Below are 27102 nucleotides of genomic sequence, written 5' to 3'. Positions count from 1 at the left end.
GCTGGTCTCGAACTCCTGACCTCAAGTGATCCACCCACCTTGGCCTCCCAAAGTGCTGGGATTACAGGCATGAGCCACCACACCTGGCCAATGTTTGCTTTTTAAACAAAGCAAAGAAAATTGAGATGAATTGTTCCAAAATGTTTTAATTATCATGAATATCATAAGTCATACAAAAAAATAAAGAATAATACAACCAACACTCATGCACCTAACATCCTATAGCTTAAACATACTATATCACATCTGACTATTACCTAGTCTGTCTTTCCCCAATTAGTGATGCCTCTATAGTGAGATCTATAAATGTTGGTTCTGTTTCTTTTGTTTCTAAAACTCTAGAACCTGTTCGGTACATATTGAATAAAAAAGCAACTTTTCACTGAAAGAGAAGGATAAGCGGACATCTTTCAACAGCAGAAAATGTATATCACTGCCTGTTCTTTTCCATCCACAAGGCTGAGGAGGGGATGAGGCTGACTCTCAATGGGGAGAAGTCAGCACCACCACCCTCCTTAAAGGATACCTGATGCTCACCAACTATGCAAAATAAAACCTCTCTTCTGGCTAAAAGGACCATGACACGAATGCCCAGAAAGACAAGTTGTTGTCTGTTCTCACCAAGTTCTTTAAAAAAAGGACTTTTTGTGACTCTAACACCAAGGTTTGGTGTTAGAATTAAATTCAAGGGACATGACATTGTCTTTGATTTTGTTATACACTTTGAGAAGCACATAAGGCTGAACTCCAGGAGATAAGAACCAAGGAGGGGACATAAAATCATAAATGTCCATAAACTCTGAATATGAAGCCACTCTACAGATACACAAAGTACATTTTTAGCTGAAACTTCATACAAGAAATATTGAAAGTAGACACTAAAGAAAAAATGCATTTAAAATTCATTTTAAATTAATAAAATATATTTAATTAATATTCAATCAATTAATGATAAAAATAGGGCCAGCTTTAAATAGTCAGTCTGTCAACAAATTTTGAGTATTGTCTGCTGACACTAGAGATATACTGGCACAGGACTTGTCCTCATGGAGCTTACAATCTAGTGAAAACAGATCAATGTTAAATCAGTAATTATAAGTAGATAACCAAATAATAGTGCTGTAAAGGAGAGGATCTGCATTAAAATGTCTGAAATCAAAAGCTGGGCACAGTGGCTCACACTTGTAATCCCAGAACTTTGGGAGGCTGTGGCGGGAGGATGGCTTGAGCCCAGGAATTCAAAACTAGCCTGGGCAACAAAGTGAGATGCCATCTCTACCAAAAAGAAAAAAAGAAAAAAAAATTAGCTGGATGTGGTGATGTGTGCCTGTAGTCCCAGCTACTTGGGAGGCTGAGGCAGGGTAATCGCTTGAGCCCAAGAGGTCAAGGCTGCAATGATCTGTGATCATGCCACTGCACTCCAGCCTGGGTGACAGAGTGAGACCCTGTCTCAAAAAAACAAAAAGCCTGAAATCAGTCATGAAAGTATCTACTGCAAAAGGTGACATAGACATGGATAAGAAAAACATATTCTTGATGACAAAAGTGACCTAATTTTTTTCTTTTTTTGAGATGGAGTCTTGCTCTGTCACCAGGCTGGTGTGCAGTGGCATGATCTTGGCTCACTGCAACCTCCACCTCCTGGGTTCAAGTGATTCCCCTGCCTCAGCCTCCCAAGTAGCTGGGACTACAGGCGCATGCCACCATGCCCGGCCAATTTTTTTGTATTTTAGTAGAGACGGGGTTTCACTGTGTTAGCCAGGATGGTCTCGATCTCCTGACCTCATGATCTGCCCACCTCAGCCTACCAAAGTGCTGGGATTACAGGTGTGAGCCACCGCACCTGGGCAAGTGACCTAATTTTTGTAGAACATGCCTTCTTACTTGTTTTCCATCATAATTAATATGATGGATTTGTCAGCGGAAGGTCTTGGAAATGGGGCAATGTGCCATCTGGGAAGTTCCCTCCTGCATGAAACTGGCCTGAGCAGGTGGATAAATCCATTACTTTAGGGCATTGTTCTCCTATCAGTTAGCTGATGAGGACAAGTCCACTCATATGATGTGGCAGTGCTGAGTCTTTGAAGAGGTTGCGTTTTTAATAAACAGTTCAAAACAATAAATCCCACCCCACCCCAACTAACTTCATTTGCCTCTTCTTTCGCTGATCTCAGGAACCACTGAGTCAGAGTTGTACTTTTTACCCTTAACTCTTCACAGCACGTGAGTGTGCAATCATTAGGCTCCATCTCAACAATCCTTGAGAACAGAGCACACCTCATCTTTCAAATCTCACCTAGTGCTGGGAAAAACACAAAGTCCTACAAATGTGATAATGAAACAAACTGACCCTGAATCCCACAGGCTCTGAACAGATAAGTTAGGGAAGCCTGAGCCTGGAGCCTGCTCTCCAACTGAGCAGCAGGAGAGATGGGGTGGCACAGGCTTTCAAAAGATGCAGTGGGCCGCAGCGGGCAGACATTTGGCGGAGAAGTGACTGGAAAAATACAACCATCCAGGGGGAAGATGATGAAGGGACTGGGTTCACACATGGACAGCAGGCTTCAGAAGGACGCCAGCGGAATGAATGTGGAGTGGATGTACTCACTCTGCATTGCTCCAGAGGACAGGGTAAGACCCCAGGCTGGAAGTCATGGAGAAGCAGATAAGGCACACGCAAGCTCAGCACAGGGAGAAACTTCTTAGAAACTCAGCGGGATGGGTAACTTCATTAGAGAATGAGATTTCCTCACTGGACATTTTCATCTGGAGGCTGCAGGAGCAGTGGTCAAAGATGATACAGACAGGATCCCTGAATGCCAAAGTTCCTCCCTCGATAGGATTTGGAGGCTCTCGGGTGCTGGACCAACACCATCCTGTGGGCTTGTGGAGGGGAGGACGACCACCTGCATAAGCACAGCCATCACTGAGTGTAACTTCAGGCTCGTGAGCCATCCTCAGTGCATCAACTCAGTGGGGGACGAGGATGGAGGCCAGGGATGGGAAGCAACAGGAAAGGAATTGCTGGCCTGTGCCTTTGCTCAGAATATAAATATTCTGGTAGAAACTCCCCTCAAGGAATGTGGTCACAAGTTACCCTCTGGGCCCCTGAGCATAAACCCACATCATCATGTACATGGGAGGAGAGGAGCACCTTCTCATACCCAGGATCACTGGGCATAGACTCCCTTCCTCACTACAAAGGGGTTGGAGAGATCCAAAGATGCTCTCTAAAAACAAAGTAACAATGTGAGAAAATGGCAAAATAGGGACCTGGAGTAAGTTCAATCTTCCCAGTGAACCTCATTAAAAATTTCATCTGATTACAAGTGATTATACTTCAAATACCTACGGGAGCCTCACTGGATGTGGGTGCAGCATTCGTTCCTGAGGCCTCAGAACTGCTCTCCTGAGCACAGCCAGTGCAAATTTGCAGGGTGAGAAGTCAAAGGCAGAAGGAAGCAGGTGAGAGCATTCCCTGCCTCTAAAGAAAAAGAGCTCTCCTTATTCAAAACATCAAGTTCTACTGAACTAAGTTTCAGATCTTAACAATAATAAAGATCACTGTAAAAGAGAAACTTTAATGTATGCTAAAAATTTTTTTTAGGAGGTAACATCCTGGTGTTTCTCAGATGCAGGTAAATCATGACCTTCCACATTCTCTTTCAACACAGGGAGCACCTGAGATCCTACAGACAGGAAACATGGGGAGGATAAATCCAATGATGTATGCATCAGGTACATGCCAAAGTTCACCTGTGAACAAAACAGCAACAACAACAAAAAAGGCTAGATTATTTTAGCAATTAAAATAACTTTGTAAATATTAATGTTTAACTAAAATCAAGTCAGATTTTTAAAGACATATACTGAGACTTGATATCTCCTATCTGTTACACAGTAGAATGCACTGGAACATTAAGAGAATCCTAACTTTAGACCCCAAAGATTCTCATCCTAAGGCATCCTTTCCCTGTGGTCACCCCACACCTCTTTCTTGCTGGGCACATCTCTGTCCCACATGCCCTGAACTTCCTGCAGAAGGAGCTTCTTCCTACTCTCAGCTTGTGACCACCATCAGGCCCATTTCCTGTTTGCTGCCTGATGTAAAAGCCTTTTGGGGAAGACAGTGGCAGAACTCTGCATTTTCCTTGAGAAAGAATGATGCAAGTTAATTTTGTCAAATTCTCCTGAATAAGGATGGAAGGTCCAAAATGAAGAGTAGGTAAGTCTGCTCAATGTTAACCATCAATGCAAGTGAGCCACTCAGGACCCTTTGGAGGACTTGACGTGCTCTCCGATCTGTTAGTTCCTGTGATAACATCTGTTGGACACCCTCATGTTCCAGGCCCCAGGCTAGGGGATAGGGCCAATTCCTCATGATTTGTACAAATGTGGGTGAAAAGTGCAGCCTCTGCACTCTCACTGCAACTGTTCCGTAAATCTAAAATTATTCCAAAATTTAAAAATAAAAGGTTCATCATGCACATGAAAATTGCAGTGATGCTGAGAAACACTATTTTCATGGATCTTAGTATTGTATTTGTGCCTTCATCTTTCTTCTCCTGGCAACCTGCATGGTGCAGGCTCAAGGTCCCCACACCCCAGACAACACAGCCTGCATTGACAGACATGCTGCTGTAACAGTCAAATGCACTACTCTGCAGGCCATTTCTATCCCATATTGGTAAGAAAACTTACATAAATCAAATGTCTATACTGTGAAACAAAACCCTGGCTTTGAAGAAACACAGGAAACAATGTAGCACATTTTACCATGAATTAACTTGCCAGCTTATTACTGGAAGTAGATACAGTGTTTGCATTATTTCTGTTAATTTTCAAGAATTGTTCTATGTAGCCTGACTGCTTTTCTTGGCTTCCTGGAATTCTTTGAAAACAAAAAGTCCTAACAGAAAGTATAAGCCTGAAAATAAATCTTTCTAAAGAATCAACACATTGGAAGTTCAGTTTCTATAATCTGGAATTCATAACAACACTTTGTTGTTTTAACCCTCAAGAAAACGAATTTCCAGGCTTAATGAATGTATTTCCAGTTTAATGAAACGTACTGACTCTTTCTATGCAGCTACTCTATTCACATTAAGGCACTTTACTCTTCATGAGCTCTCTGTGTTAAAGAAAATAATGATCAAGACAATAGAATTACTTGTTTTTTTTTGTACTCCATATCTCTTCAACAAGATTGGAAAGCATAAAAATACATGTAGTAAAACAAAAAAAAGTGAGAACTTGGATGGAAAGGAAAAATAAAATGAAACTACAAACAAGGATAGGTTAATGGTAGCCCAACAGCTTTGGATGGGCAGCAAATCCCCCATTTAAAAAAATAACTCTGCACTATTATGAACATAGTTCTGGTATTGATAACACCAGGATTGGAAACCAGGTGTCGTATTTTGCAATCACGCTTACCTTTGTTTCACGACTCTCAGAAAGTTTTTGGAAAACATGCTGGTTTCGTTGCCCAGTTTGCTGGTCGATGCAAATCATCTGGCATCTGTGACAAGGCCCCAAAACCTGGCAGGTGAGAAGGAAAACACAGCGTTGCCACAAAAGTGACCAGAGCCTTGCACCTCAGAGGGAGGAATCACACAGAAATGCCCAGTCCCCTAACTATGGAGAGCCAGAACGTGGCACCTGTTCACCATCTCTGCTGGGGAATCATCTGCATTTGTTTGTCAGCTAAAAGACCACTGCTTAAGGGCTTTGCAGACAAAGAAAAGAGGGACTGAGATCTTGACGGTTCTCAGGAAATGTTGGAGAATGGATTTGAGGAAGGAAAGCACTCAGTGACTGGGAAGACAAATTGGAAAAAGAGAAAGGTCGCAGAAAGCCAGCACGGTGGCTCACACCTGTAATCCCAACACTTTGGGAGCCAGAGGCGGACCGTTCACTTGAGGCCAGGAGTTCAGGACCAGCCTGGACATCATGATAAAACCCTGTCTCTACTAAAAATACAAAAATTACCCAGGCATGGTGATGCATGCCTGTAATCCCATCTACCCAGGAGGCTGAGGAAGAAGAATCACTTGAACCCGGGAGGCGGAGGTGGCAGTAAGCCAAGAACGCACCACTGCACTGCAGCCTGGGCAACAGAGCAAGAAAGAAGAAAAAGGAGGAGGAGGTCGCAGAGCCAGCGCTGGCCCCTGTGAGAAGGTCATCAGAGAGAACTTTCATGTGTCAATGCCCGCTGACCCAGCAACTTCACATCTAAAAATCCAACCTAAGAAAGGAACCAGAAGCCCAACCACAGTCATGGACAAAGATTTATCCTCACATTGTTCATAATAGGAAAAACTTGTTAACATCATTAACGTCATATAGTGGAGAGAAATGGTTAAGTAAACCATGCTACATATATATGATGTATATGGTTCAGGCATTAAAATTATATCATGCAGGTATTAAAAGGAATCTATAAAAACCTTTAAATAAAATGGGGAATTGTTTTTATAACTGTAATAAGTAGGAAACAAAATTATTTTTAATATACATATCTGTATGCATATATATATATCCATACGTACCCACGCCTACATGCCACACATACACAATACTTAAAACGCATTGTTACAGTTTCTTAACACAGGTCATACTGTCTGGTGGAGTTTAAAATCCCCCATAATATAAACATCAAAAAGAAAGCATGCAGCTCAGCAATAACGAGACGCTTCTTTTATTGCACATGTAAAAAGTGCAAAGGTACTTGATTTTCTTAAAACTATTTTCTCATAACCATTTTCTCCTCAGCTCACTCATGGGCAAATACAAATTATGCACTGAAATTAGAAACACTCACCTAATCTGGATGTGTCTTGGCCTGTTCCTGTTACTGGTGTGAAAGTTGCAGATACCAGGATGAAATCACTGATTAGACCCGAAGAAATTGGAGCCAGGATGGCATGAAGGCAGGGAGTCCATGCTTGCATTTCTGAGATAACGACTGTCTCAAGGACTTTCTAAAATAATCCCACAAGAAATTCCTCCATGTCCTTCATGCATCTCATGCTTTTCATGATCCATGTCTTGCATGTATGCACATATTTCTAGACCGGGTTAATCACTAGACATTCTTTAGGACTGCAGCAGTTCAGATAAGATGCTCTTAAAGGAACATTTGCCCAGTAACAGCGTCTCCACCAATGAACTGATGCCAATTCTGGCTGTGAGCCCCAGGAACCAATAAATTCTGTTTTCAAGCAGCTTGTATGAATTTATTTTTGCCAATAAAAGCTTTCCCTTACTCTCTCCTCTTCAGGTGCACCTGTGGCTTGCCATAGCTATGCATCCTAGTTTATAATCCTTTTTGCTTACTCCTGAATAAATTCGTCACATTAGGAGATCATTTTCTCTGGTGTGTTTTTTAAATTTTATTTTGTTTTTGTTTTTAATTGGGAAAAGTTTTCAATTAGCAATAATCACACCTCAGATAAACCTCATTGGCTCTGATACTGGCACTGTACAAAGCTCTAATTTTTTTTTCAGGTTGACGCTCACATTCTGCATTGGGTACTAAATCAGTGGAAATATATGCTCCCCGTGGTACCAAAGTCAAGATTCCCAGGCCACGTAAGCATCCAGAACTTGCTGGAAAGGAGCTCTACCAAGGACTTGGCAAACCTGTGACCTCTCCAGATATCGTTTCCTTGTCTAGATTCTTGGCTGTATTTGGTGAGAACTATATCAGGGATACAGGGACTCAAGCCCAGGCCTGGCACTTGACCGTGCTCGAGAGTGGAAACTATCACTATTATACACGAGGATCCCTGCAGTGGAACGAGGCTTTTGTAACGCCACAAAGCTGTGCCCTCGAGGAGGCAGTGTGGCTCTCAGTTTCCTGCACCCTCTTACCTCTTTGCCTAGAAAACAGCTGATGCATGGGGCCAGCTCCTGCAGAAAGGATGCCAGGGCCCTGCAGCTCACACCAGCCCCAGCCTCTAGCAGCCACCCAACAGGCAACAACTTCTGTAAAAATCCTGTCACTTCAATGAAAGGCCCTCTTAGAACAGTTTCTCAAAGTAGCAGAAGAAAGGGGCATTTTCCGGACACTATTTTCTTTTACCTTTTTTTTTCTTTGTGAGGTGAAGTTTCACTCTTATTACCCAGACTGGAGTTTCACTCTTGTCACCCAGGCAGCTGTCTGCAACCTCCACCTCCTGTGTTCAAGCAATTCTCCCTCCTCAGCCTCCTGAGTAACTGGGATTACAGGCACCAGCCACCACGCCCACCTAATTTTCATATTTTTAGTAGAGACGGGTTCCGCATGTTGGTCAGGCTGGTGTCAAACTCCTGACCTCAGATGATCCGAGCACCTCAGTCTCCCAAAGTGCTGGGATTATAGGCATGAGCCACCACACCCAGCCCCAAACACCAATACAAAGAAAATAATTTTCTTAAAACATCTTCATTTTAAAGCTTCTTTTCTGGTATTCTTAGCAACTAGTATTTTAAAAACGTGTTTACTAGCATATATATTCATTAAAAAACAAGTCAAACAATACAGAAGCTTGAAGAATTAAAAGAGAAAGTACTCAGCAGCAGTGGTCCCCCTCTCCCCATCCACAGAGACAGGTGCTGCTCATGGGCTGCAGACCATCCCAGGACACCCCAGATTGTCCCCGGCCATCCTAGGACATCCAAACCATCCCAGACCATCCCAGACTGTGGCATGTAACTGCACACAACTGTGTATGTGCACCTGTGTAAACACACTTGCTGGGATCTCAGAGCTCACTTGGGTTTCTTTTGCAATTACTCTGCAATATGAAAGGACATCCTTCCAGTCAGGACATAGAAAGCCACCTCATCCTTGCATTTTGCAATTTTCACAATGGATGGCCTGGCATTCCATGGGTTGAAACACTTAGTTCTTCTCCTTTGAAGCCATGTGAATAGTTTCTAATGCTTTCCTGTGATCAGTAATTTTGCAATAAAGGCCTAATTCACATAACTCTCTTTCCTTTTCATTTTTTTTTGTAGTATCAGTCTCCCAAAATGAAATTATAAGGTCAACAGGAATAAAAAATATTTATGACTTGATAACATCCAGTAAAAAATTGTTTTCCAAAAGAGATGTGCTAGTTTCACAGTAATTGCTTCAGCACTGAGTATTATCATCAACAAACATCTTTTGAGCATTTGCTTTTTTTTGAGACAGGGTCTTGCTCTGTCACCCAGGCTGGAGGGCAGTGGCTTCATCATAGCTCACTGCAGCCTTCATTTCCCAGGCTCAAGCAATCCTCCCACCTCAGCCTCCTGAGTAGCTGAGACCACAGGGATGTACCACCATGCCCAGCTAATTTTTTAATATTCAGTAGAGATGAGGCTATTTTGCCTAGGCTGGTCTCAAACTCATGAGCTCAAGTGATCCTCCTTCCTTGGCCTCCTAAAGCATTGGGATTTCAGGCATGAGCCACTGTGCCCAGCCAAGCATTGACTTTCTTGAAAGGCACAGTATTGCCAAGCGTGGTGGCCTATGCCTATAATCCCAACACTGGGAGGCTGAGGCCAGCACATCACTTGAGCCCAGGAGGTTGAAACCAGTCTGGCCAACATGGTGAAATCCCATCTCTACCAAAAATAAAAAATTTAGCCAGGTATGGTGGTGCACACCTGTAGTCACAGCTACTCAGGAGGCTGAGGCAGGAGGATTGCTTGAACCCGAGGGGCAGAGGTTGCAATGAGCCAAGATTGCACCACTGTACTCTAGCCTGGACAACAGAATAAGACCCTGTCTCAAGAAAAGAAAGGTGCAGTATTAACCATATCTTATGCTCTTTAATGCTCGCGCTGGACTAATGCATATAGCTATTATTGATTGACTGATTGACTGACAGGATCTTGCTCTGAGACCCAGGCTAGAGCACAGTGGGGCAATCTTGATTCACTACAGGCTTGAGCTCCTGGGCTCAAGCAATCCTCCCACCTCAAGGAGCTGAGACTACAGGTGCACACCACCGTGCCTGGCTAATTTTTCGTGTGTGTGTGTGTGTGTGTGTGTGTGTGTGTGTGTGTGTGTGTAGAGAGAGAGACGAAGTCTTGCTATGCTGCCCAGGCTGGTAAAAGTAATTTTATACTTATTTTAATACTTGTATTAGCGTTTCTATGGGATAGACTTCTACAAGTGAAATTATTGAGTCAAAGGGCATGCATATTTTGATTTTTACTAGTTGCGGTCTATTAAGAATGGTGACCTAAAGAAAGCAAAGCCTGCTAAGTCATCTCAGAAAGGTTCCTTAAAGAGTCTTCCTTATATTTATGTCTCGAGATACCTGGAGAGGCACAGGTGCTACTGTTGCCAGGTAAGTTTCTGAGAGTAATCTCAGTCTAGTTCTAGTTCTCTTCCCTTTTTTTTCTTCCTTTCTTCCTCCCTCTCACTCTCCATCTATCTGATAATGTATATTTAGTGTCTATTTTGTTCCAAGCAGGATGTGTAACAGTAGGCATTTTTTTAAAACATGGCAGAGACACAGGGATAGAAAATAAGGAAGAGTAAGTAAGGATGGAGGGATGAGGGAAACGGCAGGAGGGCTAGTGCCCGAGATGGGCTTATGGGAGAGAATGTAGGAGATAATATAGATTGCTTGTCAAGGGGGAGCCACTGCCAGGGTAAGAGGAAGCCTAGGGAGTTAAAAACATCAAAAACATCATTGGGACATTTTATTGTGCCATGCAATTTATTTCCTATACCCCACATCTCTAAAATTCTTTAATAAAGATTCAAATGACTGTTTACTGCTTTCCTAGACGTTAGAGTGGTGTTCCTTCTGAGTGCAGAGCCTGAATACAAGGTAACTCGTTATAGTCAGTTTATACCAGTGGCTAATTACACTACCACAGGTTGAGTATTCCTTATCCAATATTCTTGGAACCAGAAGCATTTTGAGATTTTTTTAAATTTTGGAATGTTTACATTATATATCTCTGGTATACTTAACCAGTTGAGCATTCCTAATTCGAAAATCTGAAATCCAAAATGCTCCAGTGTTCATATCCTTTGAATGTCATGTCAGTGCTCAAAAAGTTTTATATTTTAGAGCATTTCAGATTTCAGATTTTTGGATTAAGGATGTCCAGCCTGTATTATAAAAATAATTTCAGCCCCCACTAAAGAACAGAGCACATTCTCTGGCATTAGATATTCCTTATCTCTCCTGTCCATTTCTTCCCTCAACAATTACTTATTGAGCACTGACTCTGGGCCAGTGTCGTTCAAGGCCATAGAGGTACAGCAGGGAACAAAACAGACTTGGTCTCACCCTCCTACACACTGCAGGAATAAGCAGAACGTGACCCTGCGGCAGGTCAGGGGCATCCTTTCCAAGAAGGTGACATCTGAGCTGAGACCCTTGGACAACATGCCAAGCAGAAGGGATGGCAAGGGCTAAGGCAGGAAGGGTGGCTGTTTAGGGAACAGAGAGAAGGTCACTGTGACAGAGGCAGAGAGGGAAGGGGTGATGAGCTCAGAGACAGTGGCAGCGTGGGATCTCGTAGGGCCTTGTCAACCATGTGAGGAGCACAGATTTTAGCGTAAGACCTTTCGCCTCTTTCTCATATCTTTGAAGCTCATAGCCAAAGGTTTTGGGAGTCCAAAGCCAGGGAGAGAGGACATCGTGGTGGCTTTGCCTCTGACAATCTCCTTCCCAGCCACCAGCAAAGGCAGAAAAGGTGAAGCATGTAGAGGAGTGGGTGGCCATGGGCACAGAGGCACCGCCAGGCTTCTGGGCCTCCCTCCACAAGCTCCAGACTGCCACAAAGTCCAACAAGTTTCAGGAGGATGACAGTCTCATGACACAAGCATTCCAAAAAACCAGAGTTTAAGCCTAGACATAACGACAGCACAGAGGCAGTGCCGAGCCCTCTGATGGGGCACACCTTCTGTGGCTTGTGCGAAACTGACTGCTACCATCCTCTTGGGGAATAAAGGATGGATTATTCCATGGGGTGTCTTAGAAGGCTGAGCTTACATAACTTCCCACCAAGATTTTGTAGTTAAGAGACAAGGACAGGGAGGGAGACCCACCTGCAGCTATCCAGGTCTGGGATTGAGGTCAATCTTCATTGACAACCCTGGAGGAAGGATAATAGAACTTCCCCAAACTTACCTGGAAACGCAAAGAGCCAATTGAAATCTCATCCCATTTCTCTTCTTCAAAAGCCCGTTTTCCATTGATAATAATATTGGCACGAAAACGCAAGCTGAGATCCTTCACTGAGAATAATTCATCCTTTCCATTCTCATCACTGTTTAAAGCAACCAAAAAGAGTAAGTGGGGGGAGGATGGCAGATAATTGTACCACTATAATAATTCATCATGCCTGCCATGTAACACCTAACTTCATCAGCTCTACTGTAGCCTGTGCCCTGGATAATCAAAACAGACTTTTACCATGAGTGCAAGGCCAAGAGACACCCATCTGCTAAACAGGCATCAGGGCCTCCCCTGGGATACGGTCCCATCTCCAGTGAGAGGCCCACAAGAGCCAGGCAAAGGGCGAGCAGATCTTAGCTGAAGAGATGAAGGACTTTGGAAATCAGAAGAACAGAACTCCAGTGAAAAAGGAACTTCTGAGAACACACCAGTTCTATAACATGGGGCGGCATAAGGCATTTAAAAACCTGTCAACAGGCTTAATGATCAAAGACCTAAGAAGCACTGAGATCTCATTCCCTTTTTCCCCCCTTCTTTTCACAGGTGTTGAGATCTCACTCTTTTTTTGGGGGGGTATTAAAACATTATAAATAAAGAAGATAGTATTTCCTAATTTCCATTCTATTTGCAGTTTAACATCTGCTATTTTTCTAATTCCTTTTTTTTGAGACAAGGTCTTGCTCTGTCACCCAGGCTGGAGTGCAGTGGCACAATCTCAGCTCATTGCAGCCTTGACCAGGATCCCAGGCTCAAGTAATTCTCCTGCCTCAGCCTCCCAAGTAGGTGGGACTACAAGCATGTGCCACCATGCCCAGCTAACTTATTTTTACTTTTTTTAGAGATGGGGTCTCACTATATTGCCCAGGCTGGGTTTGAACTCCTGGGCTCAAGTGATCCTCCCACCTCAGCCTCTCAAAGTGCCGGGATTACAGGTGTGAGCCACCATGCCTAGCCTATTTTTGTAACTCTTATTTTTGTAATTTTTATTTATTGCCATGAGGTTCCAAAAAAAAAAATGGCCCTCTGCACCCCCCACCCCCACCCAGAAGAACGCACTGAAAATACATCTTAAAACTTCTCCGACAAAAGAACACATCCTGTATGATCCCACCATATTAAGTTGAAGAATGGGTGAAACTAGCTATGGTGAAAGAAGTCAGAATAGTGGTGACCTTCAGTGAGGTTGACTGGGATGGGATACAAGGGAGGTTTCTGGAGTACATTCTTAGCTTGATCTAGGTAGTGGTAGTTGCTGACGTCCCAAAACACTTAACGTGTTTATCAGCAGATACTTTGCCTCATTCACCAGAGAAAGGGTGGCTGTTGTACCAGGAGATTGATCTGAAAATGATGGAGCATAGGCGTATACATCTGTAAAACTTTATTTAACTGTGTACTGATGACTTTTGCACTTTTTGTGCTTCAGTCAATTTTTAATTGCTTAAGTTGGTGTGAGATAAATCCTCAGGCATGGTTAGAGTATGCCCCAGAGACAGGGTTGAAAGACTATGGGGTTGGGAAGGAGGAGTCCCAATCTCCTTTGAATGGCAAACAACGTATGAAAAGTCAGAGACCGGGATACCTGAGTCTGGTTTTGCCACTTACTAAGGGCAACTCCCACAACCTATGAGGACCACAGTTTCCTCATCTGCAACAAGAGGATTAGCACTTTTCCAATCCTGAAATCCTTTGATTCTGGATCAACTCTCTAGGTTATAAACCCTCACTTTGGGCTTCGTAAAAGGGCATGTTTTATGTCCAAAAGCTATCATGGTTAACATGTGCATGATAGAGTCCCTCAAATTTGCAAATAAAGCACAGAGAAATACCTAGCAGGGGACCCTAGCTCTGCTCTTGGATCAGCTGCCCAGCGGGTCCACCCTGCTATAAACCAGATGGTGGGGAACGTGGCCCCTCCTGGTAGGAACTGGGGTTACAGAAAGCCTCTCCCCACCTCCTATCTTTCCACACCAAGAACCCCAAAAAACTGCATACCCACTTTTTCCAGGACTCTGGATGCCTGAGGAGAAGGGTCCCTCAGTGCCAGGAGAACTCAGTGAATACCCAGAGAACATGTGGCTGCATCACACTTTTGCTCTCAAAGATAGCGAGCTGGGCCACAGTATGAGAATGATGTTGTATGTTTTCAACAATGGATAGAAACAAGAGTGACTACAAATAGCCCATCCCTGCAGAGGCGGACGACGTGGCTTAGTCAGCTTTATTAAACTGTATTTGTATGTCTTTGCAAATATGTATGTGTGTGTACTTGACCACGTGGTGCATGACAGTCACAGGACCCCCAGTTCACAGTGCTGTTAGGGGTGAGCCACTAACAACACTCATCTCTGGCCTGTGGACCAGGAATGAGGAGCCCGTCCCAGTCACCCTGTGGCATGAGGGCTGGGTGATTTTTCCTCATTGCCTGGCTACCTTGGGACTTCAGTTTGCTCTAAAGAACAACGAGAGGGTTGGCCCAACCATGACCCTTTCTGGAGCTGACCTCCCAATGCTGTTAGGGTCCTTGGGAGAGCACTGGGTGGGAGTGGGCAGGGAGGGGTGCTAATTCCATCTGTGGTGCATCTTTCAAATAAAGTGTGCCTGCAGTTACAACTTTAAAAGCTTTCATAACCACTCTTTTTTAGCCTTTAAAATGACTGTGTGAAGTAGGGCAGAGATCCTCGGGGACAGGGGATAGTGGGAGGGTGGGCAATAAAAGTTAGTCAAGTTGGTGGCAATTCAATTAAAACAAACATTAAGAAATTGAATGATTAAAAAGTGAGAGCTAGGGGTTCTCCATTAACCATCTTGAGGATATCAAAAAGGATCTTTGTAAGATAAAAGATAACCCTCTATAAAGATGAACAGAAGCTGGACGAAAGAGCCTGCTGACTTCTCAGGGCCTCAGTTTCTCATCTGTACATGAAGCAGGGCTGAACTTCATGACTCTCAGACCTCTCCTCTCCAGGCAGGTGCCAGGCCCTGCTCCCAGTGGCAAATGGTTATGCTTGTCTGCTAGTCCCGAGGTATGAGGTCTTACCTGGTGTTTAGTTGCCGGTGAAGTTCCAAAATACTGGATGTGTTGATCAGCAGATACTGTGCCTCATTCACCAGAGAAAGGGTGGCCATTGTACCAGGAAGTTGATCTGAAAATCATGGAGCATTTAAAAGAAGAGTTGCTTTCTCAGCATGCCAGTGAATCATGTTTCCATAGACTTGTATTTTTTTAAAAGGTAGAGACTATGTCTACAAGGGAAAAAAAGTGACGTCCTGGCAATAATAAAAATGTCCTAAGCGTGGTGCATATCTCTCAATAAAGAGGGAAAAGGAGATCCTAGAATACTCTGTTTAAAATAACCTGGAGAAAATAACAATAAGGGCTGGGCACAGTGGCTCAGCACTTTGGGAGGCTGAGGTGGGAGGGTTACATGAAGCCAGGAGTTCGACACCAGCCTGACCAACATGGTGAAACCCAGTCTCTACTAAAAATACAAAAATTAGCCAGGTGTGGTAGTACACACCTGTAATCCCTGCTACCCAGGAGGCTGAGGCAGGAGAATCACTTGAACCCGTGAGGCGGAGGTTGCAGTGAGCCGAGATCACACCACTGCACTCTAGCCTGGGTGACACAGCAACACTCTGTCTCAAAAAAATTTAGAAAATTAAAAAAATAAAATGAAAAATGCTGAGATGAAATTGTTCCAGCAAATTAGACTTGGAGGCAAGACTTCAAGGAGGAGGGATGACAGCAGGCGCATCCTTCCCCTGGATAGGACGGAGCAAGGCAGAGAGCCCTGGTGAGGGCAAAAGGCACAGGGAGAGCTTCTGAATCTAATCAGGGAAAAGCTGTTTGCCCTTGGGCAAGTGCCAGATATTGAGTTTAGAAATAGATAGTAGATGTTTAAAAACTACTAAAAGGGAGGGCTAGGCGCGGTGGCTCACTCCTGGAATCCCAGCACTTTGGGAGGCCGAGGCAGGAGGATCACCTGAGGTCGGGAGTTCGAGACCAGCCTGACCAACATGGAGAAACCCCATCTCTAGTAAAAATACAAAATTAGCTGGGTGCGGTGCCACATGCCTTTAATCTTAGCTACTCAGGAGGCTGAGGCAGGAGGATCTCTTGAACTCAGGAGATGAAGGTTGCAGTGAGCCAAGATCACACTATTGCACTCCAGCCTGAGCAATAAGAGTGAAACTGCGAAACTCTGTCTAAAAAAAAAAAAAAACAAACAAAACAAAAAACTACTAAAAGGGGAACGAAACTATTGAAAGAAAATATTAAGTGTATTCAGAATAGCTGGCACCCTATCACCCGGTTCCCATCTCCCTTTGGCAGGCCCGGCATCACTATCGTTATCCAAGATATTGATGAAAAGTTTTGCCTGGACCAGGACCTACTGAGCTGTTTCCAAATCAGGTGTGTGGACCCCAGAGTAGACGCAAACGGATACTTTTGAGAGAATTGCCCTCCAGATCTGCCACTTGCATATATCCTCTTTGCTAAAATGGCTCTGCCAAAGAAGGGAGGTGCAATCCCAGCCCTGTCCACAAAGACCCTTCCTCTTTCACAGAGGAAAGGCCAAGGTCTCCTAAAGCACACTCCCTCAGGGACCAACAGTCTCCAGAGTGGAAGACAAAAGCCCCATTCAAAACCCTGGAGTCCGAGCTGAGAAAATAAAAGTCTCTAAAGCTTGGGCGAATGATCCTCCTGTAGGTCAGATGGATTCCAATTATTTGCTGTCCACAAAACTGCAGGACCTAATTAAGTTGTCAAGAGACAGATGATGAAAGGCATTTCAATCTTAGAGCCCAGTGCTTCGGTCACATACTTCAGAAGAAAAGTTTGAGTGACACTGCACTAACGAAACTCCTTTCCCTAGCCCTTTATTTAAGCGTCTCAGAAGAGACCCGAGGCTGAGCACCAGCTATTCTGGCCATGAGTGACAGTCATTCATGGGAATAGGAACCAATGGCAGGGTGCCCAGCCACCGCATTAAGAGGCTCATTTTCGCTAATTTTTTCTTACGTTTAATAATTATTTTTCAAAATTTATAATATACTTATGTTGCTTTGATCAACTGTGTACTACTAAAAATTATGGGCTGGGTGCAAAGGCTCATGCCTGTAGTCCCAGCACTTTGGGAGGCCAAGGTGGGAGGACTGCTTGAACTCAAAAGTTGGAGACCAGCCTGGGTAACATGGCGAAACCCCATCTCTATTAAAAATAAAAAATAAAAAATAAGAACTCAATGCAGAAGAAATTTCCTAGCACTTAAACTCTTACAATCACAATAAACTTTAAAAAATGTTTATCCATGTCAATTTATATACACATTTTAATTTCACAGAAGTATGATAGGGTAGTAGTCAATGAAAGATTTCCAAGCACAGAATATATAACACTAAGATAAAATTCTGTTGAGGACATGGAAAGGAAATACAAGTTGCAGAAGGAAAAGGAAAGAAATAAAAGACTGACCACTAAAAGACACTTCGTTCACATATATATATGTGTGTGTATATATATATATATACACACACACACACACACACACACATATATATGAAAAGGAAAGAAATGAAACTGACTATTAAAGGACAGTTTGTTCTCTCTCTCTCCCTCTCGCTGTCTCTCTACACACACACACACACACACACACACACACACACACAGAGATAATGTATTTTGTAATGAATACTCAAGAGATTCAAATTGTTGTGGTTTAAAAAAATGCTGCAGTATTGAGATTCTACTGGCTTTGTTGAAAAGAACAATGTACAAGTTTAAATTTAAAATGACAATGTTTACAATATACTAGAAATCACATCCTTTGTAGCTGTTTAAACTATTTTTAAAATTTAGATGACAACGTAAAAATTTTAGTATGAGTGAGGAATATAGTTTTAAAAAATCCTTCTAAGGTATACCAACTCAAAAAAACTGTTTCAAGACCAATGGCTTAGACTGCCAGAGAACATGAGACCCTAAGGGGTGCCCTCTAAGTGTAAGCAGTCACAAGCTGACACTCCCTGATTCTGCATTGTGCAGGGAGCAGGAAGACAGGCTTTCTTCTTTCCTCTGCACCTACCACCTTTGTTCCACCAAGGCCCCATCTCCCACCAGGACAGTCCCAGCTGCCTCCCACCTGTGCCTTTACTGCCTGAGTTTCCCACTCGATGCAGCCCCCTCGCCAAGTCAGGGCTGACTTTCTAACATAAGCAGTGTTATGAAGCTTCTCGGCTTAGAATCCTCCAGTGAGTTCCGCAGCCACAGGTAAAGTACTACTGACTCCTCAGTGGCACACTCAGCCCTTCTCCCCATCTATCCCCTGTCACTCCCCTGCTCACATCTGACCCTCTAAACCCTTCTCTGAGCCCATGAATGCCAAGCCCTGCCATGCTGCTTCCCGGTAACCATCCCGCCTGTGACTGCCTGAAAAATTCCTACTCTCCCTTTTTTTTTTTTTTTGAGACAGAGTCTTGCTCTATCACCAGGCTGGAGTGCAGTGGCGCGGTCTTGGCTCACTGCAACCTCCACCTCCTGGGTTCAAGCGATTCTCCTGCCTCAGGCTCCCAAGTAGCTGGGATTACAGGCACGTGCCACCATGCCCAGCTAATTTTTGTATTTTTAGTAGAGATGGGGTTTCACCATGTTGGCCAGGCTGGTCTTGAACTCCTGACCTCGTGATCCGCCCGCCTCGGCCTCCCAAAGTCCTGGGACTACAGGCGTGAGCCACCGTGCCCGGCCTCCTACTATCCTTTTAAGATGCAGCTCCAAACTCACCTCCTCCCTGAAGCCCTTTGTGACTCATTCCAGGTGTAGAGGATTCTGCCCTTTGCATAGACCTTTATTACATCTCTTACGTTGCAGCATTGCTATCTGCTGGCAATTGATCTCACCAACTGAGACTCCAAAGGACCAGGACTAAGGCTTAATTATCTCAGCCAGCCTCCTGAAAACCCAGCAAACCCCAGGTAGGCAAAGGGTGCTATGAATAATTGGCACTTAGAGATTTCACTGCTGCTCACTTCTCCAGATAATTTACAAGGGTGGTACACAGGTCCTGACAAATCCTACTCCTTTCATGCCTCTACCCCTGGAAATGCCTATTTCTCTCTCCCCTTTAATCATGTCTCTAAGCTTATCCATACCCCAACCACCACCATTTAACTTCAATAAAATGAGTATAAATCTATTCCCCTTTTTATCACACAGCAACTCAAATTCTTAACAGCTTATGGCATGAAAATCATCAGAACTTTAAAAACTCTAAGTACATTACATCCTTTGACTCCTCTCTATAGCATGCACTTCCAGGGATTTGTAGGTTAAACTATGCAGGGCCTTAGACCCAGTTTTCAGTCCATATATGGTCAAATGCTATTTGGTTTATTTATGTTTTAGAAACATGAAACATAAAATATTGCTGTCGGCCAGGCTGGAGTGCAGTGGTGTGAATGATAACTCACTGCAGCCTCGAACTCCTGGGTTCAAAAGATCCTCCCATCTCAGTCTCCCAAGCAGCTGGGACTACGGGTGCATGCCACCACACCTAGCAATTTTTTAAATTTTTTTTTGAGACACAGTCTCGCTTTGTCACCCAGGCTGGAGTACAGTGGTGTGATCTCAACTCACTGCAACCTCCACCTCCCAGGCTCAAGTGATCCTCCCACCTCAGCCTCCCAAGTAGCTGGGACTATAGGCATGCACCAGCATACTTGGCTCATTTTTGTATTTTTTGAAGAGATGCGGTTTCATAATTTTTGTATCTTATTTTGCAGATATAGTGTCTTGCCATGTTGCCCAGGCTGGTCTTGAACTCCTGGGCTTAACAAATCCTCCCTCCTCAGCCTCCCAAAGTGCTGGGATTACAGGTGTGAGCTACCATGCCCAAACTCTAAATGCTATTTGGATTACAAACTAGTTCCTCTGGGAGCTGATCACTAGGCCAGGTAATATCTGAACAAACTGGTAATCATTCATTCATTCATCTAGCCATGTATTGAGCAATTATGTGCCAGGTGCTATTTTAAGTATGGGGAGACAGCACTGAAGAAAACAAGCAACAATCCCTATCCTCATAGAGATTGCTTACATCTACTAAAAGGAAAACAGAACAAAATAAATGAGCAAAATATATAGCAAGAAGAATGTGAAAAAAAAGTGCCACTGAGAAAAATGAGACAGGGAAGGTTGCTACGTTGCTGCAGATTCAGGTACAGGGTGCTGTTCTGAAGAGGGTAGTCAGCCAGGCTTCCCTAAGGAGGTGACATTTGAGCAGACACATGAAAATGATCTTTTCTGCACACCTGGGACTGTTAACTTTCAAAGTACTTTCATCTCTACTGCCTCACTTCATCCTAACAATGGCTTAAGGTGGGAAAATTGTGGAAACTTTTGAAAGTCTGAGGAGCGGAGGTCTATAGAAGTTGAGGCACCATGGGGTTCAAGGATTCACCAAGGTCACGCCATTGATTGGTGATAGAGCTAAAAACTAGCAAGCCAGGTTTCCTTGCTTCCAGATCCAATCTAAGGACATAGCAAGCTATTAGGGTTTTTATTTAATACAATTGGATTAATTATGCTTTTGAACATGCAGGACTAAGGCTGAATGTTTGGGCAGAGGCTGGACAGCTGGCTTTATGTCCTCCTCAGCCTCCTTAAGAGGATCCTGGAGCCCATTTCTCCTGCTGACCTGGGGCTACTGCAGTAGGTTTCTGCTAAAGGCTGATGACCCCTGCTTTCCATACATGAGCAAGTCACCCGTAAGTGCAGTTCATGGGCTGTTTTGATGTGTGCAAGGGTAAGCTAGGGTTCCTGTTCTCTACGAACCAATTCAAAATGTAATACCTTTTCCATGTTTCTTCTTTGCATTCCTTTGAGAGTTTGAACTTTGTTTGATCAAATGACAAGGACGGCCAAAAAATGTTGACAACCAGCTTGAAATTTTTTCTCCACAATCGTAAGTACTTACTCTGGCAAAAGAGAGAGAGAAAGAGTGAACTGTTACATAGTATTTATTTAAATAATAATCTGAATTGCAAAAAGTTTGATTACAAAATAAAATAAAACAAAACATTGCATGAGCCCTGAAGGCAGCCTGAAGTGACAGATGCTGCAAGGAGATTTCCAAGGCAGGAAGACCTGCCATCTGGGGCTTATGTGAAGCTTTCAGACCAAATAAAAATCTTCAACATTTCTCCTGGAAAGACCTTTTTACTATTAATTATTGACACAGAGAACCACAAAGCTTAGAATTTGAGAACTTCCAGAGTGATATGTTGCTTTCAGAAGCCCTTGAATCCAGAAATGTGTCCTATTTTTTCACTATGGGCCTGATTGAAATATCTTCTCTCACATGGACTGACGTGTTTGGTTTGTAAAATGAACACTGTGCCTGTGAGTTACAGATATAAGTACTGCATTTATCAATCTGGTGTTTGAAAACTCAAGAATCCTCTAGAATTTTGTTTATCCAAAATGTATTGTTCTGACTGAAAATGTGCTAAATGAATGTGTAAGTTGGTGACATTGGTGCAAGTACTGGTAAGAAGATGTAGAGTGTGCTTCACTCTTTAGCCTCCAAGGCATCCTGGGACCAGTGCCCAGGATGCTCTACTGTGTCAAGCACAATCATCACATCATCACCTTTGTGCTTTCCTGGGGGTATAGCCCTTCACACTCCCAGAGTGATCCTCTGCCTATCACCCAGAGCACTAATGACTGGGGTCCAACTTGGATGTAGCTTTAGCATTTAACATACCATTTCCTGCCTTGCATGATAGCATATGTTCAGGGCAGTGCACAAAGACGTGCAATATGGTTTGATACCATGCAGTATCACCATCTACTGAGCACAGACCTACCCACTAATGAGTGCATTGTGTTAACTGGTAGGCAATCAGCACTTTGAAAGTTTTTTATTATACATAAATCTTTAGTGAAGTGTTATATAGTTAACTGTTTTAGTATATGGGCGGGGGTGAAAGGGGAATTGGTTGGGGCTTAAGATAGGATAAATTTCCCAAGATTGGAAAATTTGCTATTCCACATGTATTCAGGTACAGATAAGATTAGATAACAAGGGATGCAGACATTTGATTTATTCAATAAAAAGACTTAGAAACATGTACAATCAATAAACAAAATAGCAATGCTATTACATTCAATCCCACTTTACATTTCCTAGAATTCAGTAGATGATTTATCATCAGCAAACCAGATTAGATAATAACCCATAATATGGGTATATAATCTATGAGTTATCACCTGAAAGCTAGGCTTTAGAAACCTGAGAGATGTCTTGCTTGATAACCCCCCTCACCCTCAGCCTCCTTAACCAATCATCAGCTAGTTCAGGTTATTCTATTTCCAGAATACATACCTGCAGCTTCCTGACTTTCTCTCTGACCCTGGTCCAAGCCTCCATCTTGTCTCACCTGTGTTGCTAACACAGGTGCTTATGTGGCCTTCCTGCTTGCACCCCTTCCCCCTTCCAACCACTCCACAGGCACCAGCTGGTCTTCTCAACATGCAAATCAGGTCTTTTCCCTCCCTATGAGGCCTCCTCTGGAGTGTTGCAGTGCCCTCCAGACTGTTCCTTCTGTGTCACCTTTTCTTCCCACCCCACACTGTCCTCTTGACACTGTCCCAGGCTCTGAAGGGAACAACATGGGCATTCTAGTGGGAGGGACTAAAGATCAATAAACAGATATATATTAACTTGGAAACAACAAAGGCAAAGGAGATGAATACAAAAGGGGAAATGAAGAGGGAGAGGTTGTTTTCTGTGGGTAGTCATGTGGCCCTCTGAGAAGGGGGCTTTTGAACAGAGACCTGTTGGAGATGAAACTGACAGAGGTGAGGGAACAGCCCTGTGGAGGTATAACTAGGGGAAGAGCACCAGGCAGAGGGAACAGCAAGTGCAAAGACCTGAGAAGGGAGCATGCTTGGGAGGTTTGAAGACCAAAGAGCCAAGAGTGTGGTTAGAGAGAAGCATGCAAGGGAGAAATGGGCAGCAACTGGACTGAAGGGTAGCAAAGGATAGACTGCATAGGGCATTACCCTCTTCCCCCTCTGTGCCAGCCTGTCAATAAAGCTGAGATTTTCACCTGCTTCAGAGTCTCACCTGTCAGCACAGACCCTGCTTTGGCGAATCTGAGTCCGTTCACTATTTTCCTCAAGAGGCACCTCTATAGGCTCCATCCCTAATGAACAAAGGTTAAAAACAAATTTATCGTTATGTAAAAACAACAGCTACTTGACTTCAAAATATACTACAAAGCTATAGTAACCAAAACAGCATGGTACTGACATAAAAATAGACACATAGACCAATGTGACAGGATACAGAACCAAAATATAAATCCACACATTTACAGTCAGCTGATTTCTGACAAAGGTGTCAAGAACAAACATTGGAGCAGGAAGAGTTCTCTTCAATAAATGATGCTGGGAAAACTAGATAACCATATGCAGAAGAAGAAAACTAGACCCCTATCTTTCACCATATACACAAATCAACTCAAAATGGATTAGAGATTTAAATCTAAGACCCCAAATTATTAAACTACTAGAAGAAAACATTGGGGAACTGCTTCAAGACATTGGTCTGGGCAAACAATTTTTGGATGAGACCTCAAAAGCATCAGCCTCAAAAGCCAAAATAGAGAAACAGAATTACAGCAAACTAAAAAGCTTCTGCACAACAAGGGAAACAACAGAATGAAGAGACAACCAACAGAATGAGAGGAAATGTTTGCAAAGCATCCATCCAGCAAGGGATTAATAACCAAATAGGAAATCAACAACTCAACAGTGAAAAAAAACAAGTAATTCAATTTTTTTAAATGAGCAAATAATCTGAATAGATATTTCTTGAAAGAAGACATGCAAATGGCTAATCAATTTTTTTTTAATGTTCAACATCACTAATCATCAGGGGAACGCAAACCAAAACCACAGTGAGATCTTACCCCAGTTAGAATGGCTATTACCAGAATGACAAAAAATAACAAATGCTGGTGAGGATGCAGAGAAAGGGGAACTCTGACACACTGTTGGTGGGAATGTGAATTAGTACAGCCATCATGGAAAACACTACTGAGGTTCTTCAGAAAACTAAAAATAAAAATACCGTATGATCCAGCAATCCCACTTCTGGGTATTTATCCAAAGGAAAGGAAAATCAGAGGAAAAAAAGAACAGTGGATAGGAGACAGGACTAATGTACAGCTCCCAGTTAGACAGACAGAACAGCATGTAGAGACTCACACTGTGAACTTTTGCTGCATGAACCACTGCAGGAACATATCAGGAAAACTGATAGAATTCACAGACACTTTGAAAGAAGCAGCTTGCTGCTGCAAACACAAGATGGCCAAAAATTTGAGTTCCCAAAGTGTGAGAAGGTGAGAAGTTGGTCTCCGAACACACATCCCCATTGGGGAACCTGAAAATCCAGATGACAAGGGAAGGATTTACCCTTACCTAGAGCTGAAATGGATTTAGGCAGCCAAGCAAAATATAAAAGTAGAAGCAGCAGCAGGAAGAGCCCTGTAGGGACTCCTGGTCTCCAGCTTGAACCCCAGGAAAGCCATTCCTGGACTTATCTCACAGGGGTTCTTGGGGAAGGGAAGGCAGCCAGTGGAATTGGAGAGGGGCCACAGGGTGAAGGAAGCTCCTAGCTTGACTTTGTAATGATTTTAACTGAGCACAAACTTTCCTAAGTAGAATGCAGAAGAGGAGACAAATGGGAAGTAAAGATACAAGCGTAGAAGCTGCAGCCAACTGTCCTGGCAGGCAGGGAGGAGCAAGGCCTGAGAGCCCTGCTTGCTTTCTCAGCAGGAGGCTTGTAACCTGGGGCAAGATCTCAGCCCTGCTTACCAGATGCCTGTACAGAAACCTCAGTGCTGCTGGGGAGGCACAGTGGGAGTGAGACTGGCCTTGCTGGCTGTGTGGGAGCTGGGTGAGGTCTTTCAATGCCAGCTTTCCCCCATGTCTCTGGAGACCTATTTGACACAGCAGAAACAGCCATAATTCCCCTGGGAACATAACTCCATTTGCCCAAGAACCAGCCCCCCACCCCCAGAGTGGCCACAGCAAGTCCTGCCCAAGGAGAGTATGATCTCAGACCCACCTAACCTGCCCCCACCTGATGGTTTCTCTCTACTTGCCCTGATAGCCAAAGACAAATGACATGATCTCTTGGGAGCTCTATGGCCCTGTTCATTACCTGAGGAACCCAAGTACCTATCCTAGCCAAGGCAGGGCAAAATTATATCCCCCTTCTACTGCTGCAGCTGGTGCTCTCTTGAAAGCAGCACCTTCTGGCTGGAGGCCAATCAACTCAAGCCATTACAGCAACTCATAAGAGAACAACTCTGCTCCAAAGAAGGAGAAAACAACAGCTAATTTCACCACCTGCAACACCCTGGTTAACCAGAGGTCCTGAGTCTGTCCACGTGACAACTTCACTGCTAGCATAACCAGCATTTGAGAAAACCACCGCACTAAACAAAACTACAACCAAGGACTAAAACCAGCACACTAAAACAAAACTACAACCAAGGACTCCCAACAGAGTCCACTTTACTCCCCGCCACCTTCACTAGAGCAGGTGCTGGTATCCATAGCTGGAAGACGTGAAGATGAATCACATCACAGGACTCTTTGCAGACAGTTCTTAGCACCACCCTGGAGCCCCAGAATCCTGCTAAATGGCTAGAACCAGAAAGGCAATAACAATCACTGCAGTCTGGCTTTTTAGAAGCCGTATCCTTAGAGGAAGGGGGAGAGCACCACATCAAGGGAGCACCCCTGGGACAAAAGAATGTGAATAGCAGCCCTTGAGTCCCATATCTTCCCACAGAAACAGTCTACCCAAACGAGAAGTAACCAGAAATGTCATTCTGGTAATATGATAAAACAAGGTTCTATAACACCATCAAAAGATCACTCTAGCTCTCCAGCAATGGATCTAAACCAAGAGGAAATCTCTGAATTGCCAGAAAAAGAATTCAGAAGGTTGACTATTAAGCTACTTAAGGAGGCACCAGAGAAAAGTGAAAACTAATTTAAAGAAATTTTAAAAAATACAGGATATGGATGAAAAAGTCTCCAGAGAAATAGATATCATAAAGAAAAGATGATCACAACTTCTGGAAATGAAAGACACACTTAGAGAAATGCAAAATACACAGGAAAGTTTTAGCAGTAGTATTGAAAAAGTAGAAGAAAGAACTTCAGAGCCCAAAGACAATGCTTTCAAATTAACCCAATCCAAAAGACAAATAAAAAAGAATTTTAAAAAATGAACAAAGTCTCCATGAAATTTCGGATTATTTTAAATGACCAAACATAAGAATAATTGGTGTTCCTGAGGAAGAAGAGAAATCTAAAACTTTGGAAAACTTATTTGAGGGAATAATCAAGGAAAACTTCTCTGATCTCACTAGAGATCTAGACATCCACATATAAAAAGCTTAAAGAACACCTGGGAAATTCATAGCAAAAGGATTATCACCTAGGCACATAGTCATCAGGTTAGCTAAAGTCAAGATGAAGGAAAGAATCTAAAGAGCTGTGAGGCAAAAGCATCAGTAACCCAAAAGGAAAACCTAACAGATTAACAGCAGATTTCTCAGCAGAAACCTTGCAAGTCAGAAGGGATTGGGGTCCTAACTTCAGCCTCCTTAAACAAAATAATTATCAGCCAAGAATTTTGCATCCAGTGAAACAAAGCTTCATAAATGAAGGAAAGATAAAGTCTTTTTTAGAAAAAGAAATGCTGACAAAATTTGTGACTACAATCCAGCACTACAAAAAAAATGGTAAAATAAGTCCTAAATCTTAAAACAAAACTTTGAAATACACCAAAAATAGAACTTCCTTAAAGCATAAAGCTCACACAGCTTATAAAACAAT

At 43.3% G+C, this 27102-nt stretch overlaps 1 protein-coding gene and 1 pseudogene across 4 annotated transcripts in view; both read right to left on the bottom strand.

Annotated features, from left to right (window-relative positions):
* Positions 1–126: 126 nt before the first annotated feature.
* Positions 127–27102, bottom strand: part of MOCOS (molybdenum cofactor sulfurase) — an 84442-nt gene continuing 57466 nt past the window's right edge. For all 4 annotated transcript variants that reach the window (XM_003830219.6, XM_008955665.4, XM_008955666.4 and 1 more), the window contains 6 exons: positions 23306–23384; positions 21028–21152; positions 15217–15322; positions 12129–12267; positions 5437–5541; positions 127–3756 (listed from right to left, as the gene is read on the bottom strand). In XM_003830219.6, coding sequence (XP_003830267.2) covers positions 3604–3756; positions 5437–5541; positions 12129–12267; positions 15217–15322; positions 21028–21152; positions 23306–23384 — 707 coding nt within the window. In that variant the 3' untranslated portion in view covers positions 127–3603. The remainder of the gene's footprint in view (positions 3757–5436; positions 5542–12128; positions 12268–15216; positions 15323–21027; positions 21153–23305; positions 23385–27102) is intronic.
* On the bottom strand, positions 7373–7493 carry LOC112437836 (U4 spliceosomal RNA; annotated as a pseudogene).

Source organism: Pan paniscus, chromosome 17, assembly GCF_029289425.2.
Source record: "Pan paniscus chromosome 17, NHGRI_mPanPan1-v2.0_pri, whole genome shotgun sequence".
NCBI classification, from domain to species: domain Eukaryota; kingdom Metazoa; phylum Chordata; class Mammalia; order Primates; family Hominidae; genus Pan; species Pan paniscus.
This window is presented reverse-complemented; position numbering and strand designations above follow the sequence as displayed.